Here is a 4567-nt window from a genome sequence, read left to right as displayed (position 1 = left end):
TAACTTTTCATTAAAACCCTTGCACTTAAGGTACATCTTCTATTGCACAATAAAGCTTATGTATGTGATCCTCTAAGCTCATATACTTGTCAAGTTAAGGGCTCCATAATAAACCATGGACGGATTTTACCCAATCCATAGGTATAATCTCAACATGTGAGGTCCCGAGCTACATTGTCATGCTCAAGAAGGTAGAAGGGGTTCATCATCCCTTTCATGGAACCTTTCTGTCATCAGTTATCTTGTACATATAACTCCTTATCTGCGTGACACTCATAGTTAGGCATGGTCGACTATTGAACCCTAATTCTTCATCATAGTTAGGACTGATACATTAGGAAATTTTCAGATTCCTCTAATATTTCCATGACTTTGGTCAAGAGTTAATTGGCCATCCTTGTTAGGACCATCAAACATTGGCCAAGAAATTTATAAGAAATTTCTTATAAAGGATATTTAAAAGAACAAGACATTTCTTCAGAGAAATATTATGGGTGGAAAGCATTACAATAAGTATATTAAGAAATACACACATCAAAATTTGGCCTAATTCCTGATAAGTTACAGTGGGTTTAAATAAAATGAATTCAAGTTAGATTAAGTGTAGTACTTTTATTCTATTACAAAGGAGTTCTTACTAAGGGGGAAAATCAATTTACGATAAATTTAATACCATTTAAAAATTATAATGTAATTCCATTTAATCTTTCAATATTCTTATCTTAAAAATATATATGATCCAATCTTTTGAATTTATACACAGTGGTAGGTATTAATGTACAAGCTGATGGGACCATGGGAGAGTTGAAGATTTAAGGTTTGTGTCTAAATGAAGTTCTTAACTATTGGCCTATGAAAGTTGACTGGTTTAAACTCATGATCAAATATACGAATATGTCCGAGTAATAGAAATAAGTCAAAGAATGAACAAATAAGATATAAAATGATACAAAGGCCCTAAGTGAGAAACAGCCACTAAAGTATTTCCTTTGATGCCCCCTTCTTTTATTTTTCTTCTTCAGGCTCCTCCCCTCCCAGTGTGACTAAAATGATGAAGATCTTCTAAGATCTCTTTCTAGTGGTGTTAGTTACAAAGAAGATTAGAAGATTTGATGTGACTAGGACTGAGTGGACACATTTTGGGCCGAATATCTATGCGAGTTGAGATGACTCATTTATGGAATCAAACATTAGCGGATTGAACACTGCACAAGGTGGTTTGAATCAATGAATGTTTGTTTCTATCACATTTCTTTCATTGTGTGATTCTTGGCTTTGAATCCTGGTCGTGGCAAAACTCAACATTGCAAACTTCAAATTTCTCTTCAAAAGAACATATAATATACTGATGTACTCAGCTAGTACAACATTTAAATGACCTGGAATCACATAGATTTGACACTCTTCTTGATATTCTTTGAACACAAAAATAGTATGTTTGGCTTTGATGTCCATTGTTCCTTTATGGCATTTAAACATTCAAATGTTCTGGACCAAAATAGATAATGAAGAAAAAAATTCAAGATTCAATTTTGTGCTTTGGCAAATATAATGAATTTAAATACTATAATCCTCACATAATATTAAGAATTCAAAAAATCTAACACTTGCATAACAAAATATACTTAATAGCATATTTTATCCACTTACGTAAAATGAGAACCTTTCCTAAGAAATAGGTGGCATTAATCTCTCTGTACTTATCCATATATTTGTCTATCTATCTCAAGTTCAATATTTGATTTTGTTGTTTCATTAATAACCTTGAAGAATATTAAAAAATCAAAAAATCGGTTCCTAAAATAACTGAATAGAATAAATCATCTGTTTCATTTTGTCACATGGTCAAATCTCGAGCTAGGTCTCTTGCTCGAATCTGGCATGTGCTGGCCTCAATAGCCTTGATCTCTTGCAGCGGAAGTCTTTGAAAATACTTAGGATCGCATAGAAGGGGTTAGAGGAGATGGTGGGGATGCAGCCCCGTCAGGAAAAGGGTCATTGCATTAATATCGTAAAAGAGTACATCATCGTTGGGACCATTACATGGGGGAAAACGAGGGGTGATACAACGAACGAGACGAGGCACCTTGCGCTAGGGTAGTGTCGCCACACCGCCTCGAGGCCGTCGCTCCGTGCGCGCGCGCCCGCTCTATCGCTACACAAGTGCCCAGGGACGGGGCACCGTGATCACACATGCCACCCCTATCTTGACAACCACACATGCCACCAGCACCCGTGTCAACACCTTCGTGCGCAGTCTACGCGACACCGCTGCATTCGATGCCTCAAGCTGGGCGCTGCGCGGCCAGCACTACCCGCAAGAGCATTTCACACCCTCTATGCCGCCTCGGCGCTCTCATCACGCCTCATGCCTTAGTCTCCTGACGGGATGTCTCCTGGCCCCGCGCCCTGCACACGCAATGTGTGCGCTGCCCACGCGACCCCTGCGCGGCACCCCGCACAACTCCACGCGATGCACCTGCAGCACTCCACTCAGCTTGCGCGTCCCGTGCCCGCGCACAGCACTTCTTGCTCTCGTGCAATGCTTGGTGCTCGCGCGTAGCGTTGGCGCCCGCACGTGGCGCTTGGCGTTGGTGCGCGGCGCTTGGTGCGTGTGCGCTCACACGCCTGTCAACCCACGCGCCCAGCACGCGCGGGCTTCTCCTGATCCGTTCCGCCTTGGGCGAGGACGGGCACGCACACTGTCTATAGTGTATCACTACATACAGGGGCAATGGCCTGAAAGATCAGGTTTTGGGCATCGCTACTGATAATGACTCAATCCTTTAATGTCATGAGCCTAATACGTGGACACGCCCTCCCAATAAGTACACAGGCCTCTAGGTAGGGAATGCCACCTAGTTAGGGGCCTAACACGCCCTCGCCATCTGAACTTGTCGACGCCCTCGTCGACGCCTACTGCTATGCTTCATATGCCCACAGTAGGTCCTGGAATTGCCATAAGTCTGAGTCACGCTCCCAGGTGGCTGATTCCATTGGCATGTTCTTCCACTTGATTAGGTACTCAATCTTGTGATAGCAACCATGACGTCCCCAGTCAATTTCCCGCTTCGCTAGGACCGCTTCTGTTTCCTGATCGAAATGCGCCTACACATTTGGCGATGCACACTAAGGCTGGTTCATCGCCGCGTCCTTAGGATCTGGTATATATTCCTTCATAACCGACACATGGAAGACCAGATGGACCGCCAGCCGATGGGGAATGTTGAGCCGGTAGGCAACCCGTCTGATCTTTGCTACCACCTCGAAAGTTCCATCATAGCGGGGTACCAGACCCTTGGGATGTTGCTTTGCTTGCTTCATCATCAACATCTGCGCATTGGTCTTCAATAAAACCAGGTCGCCGACTTGGAACTCTACGTCCCCTCCGTGTTGATCGGCATACTTCTTCATTCTCTGAGCGGCACGTTCCAATGCCTCGCGGGCTTCCTCAATGCGGACATGATCGTCGCGTGCAAAGTGGAAGGCCGCGGGGAAATGTCAGTTCCCCTTTCTCTTCACCACTTTTGGAGGAGTTAGTGGTTGTCTTCCCGTTGCAATCTCAAATGGCGAGTGACTTGTAGCTGAGCTCTGGTTGATGTTATGTAAAAATTGTGTTGCGTCCAACAGCTCCACCCAATTCTCTTGATTGACCGAAACGTAATGCCGTAGGTATTCTTCGAGCATGGAGTTAACACGTTCCATTTGACCATCTGTCCGAGGGCTGAAGCTCATAGAAAATTTGATCTTAGAGCCAATGTACTTAAACACCCACCACCTGTGTCTGAATTCTATTTTGCGCTGATGGAAATCAAATTTTATATCCCCTCATATATGTTCCGCTAAGGAGTCATACGCATGCGTTGTTATGAATTTTAGCCGTGGCTTATGCTTGACGTTTCTGTACAGAGCAATTTATATTCTCTTTAACAGCCAGTTATGAGATTGTTTATTATAAGCATTGTTACTTAGCTGATCAAAACAGCTTATCTTCTATGGTCATCAGCTCCGTCCCACTATCTTCGCTGTGGATATAACTGTCTGTGATCTTGTTCGTAACCACTCTTTTTTCCTCTCGTCCATATCTGATCCCAGCAGAGCAGATTCCCTTTAGAGGATAATAAAGACAATTGGGTACTTGAAGTGTATTCTAAACTTCACTTAAATATCCTAAATCTTATTTTTACAACCCAGTCTAGTCTTTACTCTCTACCAGTGTAGAGATCTTCTTGTCCTTACTCCTTTGGATAAGATTCACGTATGCTGCTTAAAAATCCTTTTGCAATATTGGTATCCTCAGGAGATATGTCTTCTGCGTAGATCGAACGCAAGGGGTAGAGGAGTATTTAATCCTTGCCAGACGAACTTTCTCTACTCTCAGTTATTCCCAAGGCTGGTATATCATATCGGTTATTCCAAGGCAGTAGTATTTGCGATGGTTTCCTCTGTCTTCACAGTCTTTCTTGTGTCCCCTCCTCCATCGCATCCCTCCCTTTCTTCATCATTCTAGCTTCTCTCACCTCCTTCTACATCTCCCACTCTTCTCTCTAGTATTTTCCAGGTACAT

The 4567-nt window shown here is 43.1% G+C and overlaps 1 protein-coding gene across 1 annotated transcript; it reads right to left on the bottom strand.

Moving 5' to 3' along the window:
• Nucleotides 1-2922: 2922 nt before the first annotated feature.
• Nucleotides 2923-3414, bottom strand: LOC144713516 (uncharacterized). Its single transcript, XM_078588110.1, has 2 exons — nucleotides 3184-3414; nucleotides 2923-3093 (listed from the first exon to the last, which is right to left on the bottom strand). Exons 1-2 carry the CDS (start codon nucleotides 3412-3414, stop codon nucleotides 2923-2925), a joined length of 402 nt encoding a protein of 133 aa, XP_078444236.1.
• Nucleotides 3415-4567: the final 1153 nt, after the last annotated feature.

This window comes from Wolffia australiana, chromosome 16 (assembly GCF_029677425.1).
Source record: "Wolffia australiana isolate 7733 chromosome 16, ASM2967742v1".
Taxonomy (NCBI): Eukaryota; Viridiplantae; Streptophyta; class Magnoliopsida; order Alismatales; family Araceae; genus Wolffia; species Wolffia australiana.
The sequence above is the reverse complement of the archived record's forward strand: the minus strand, read 5'-3'. Positions and strand labels throughout refer to the sequence as shown.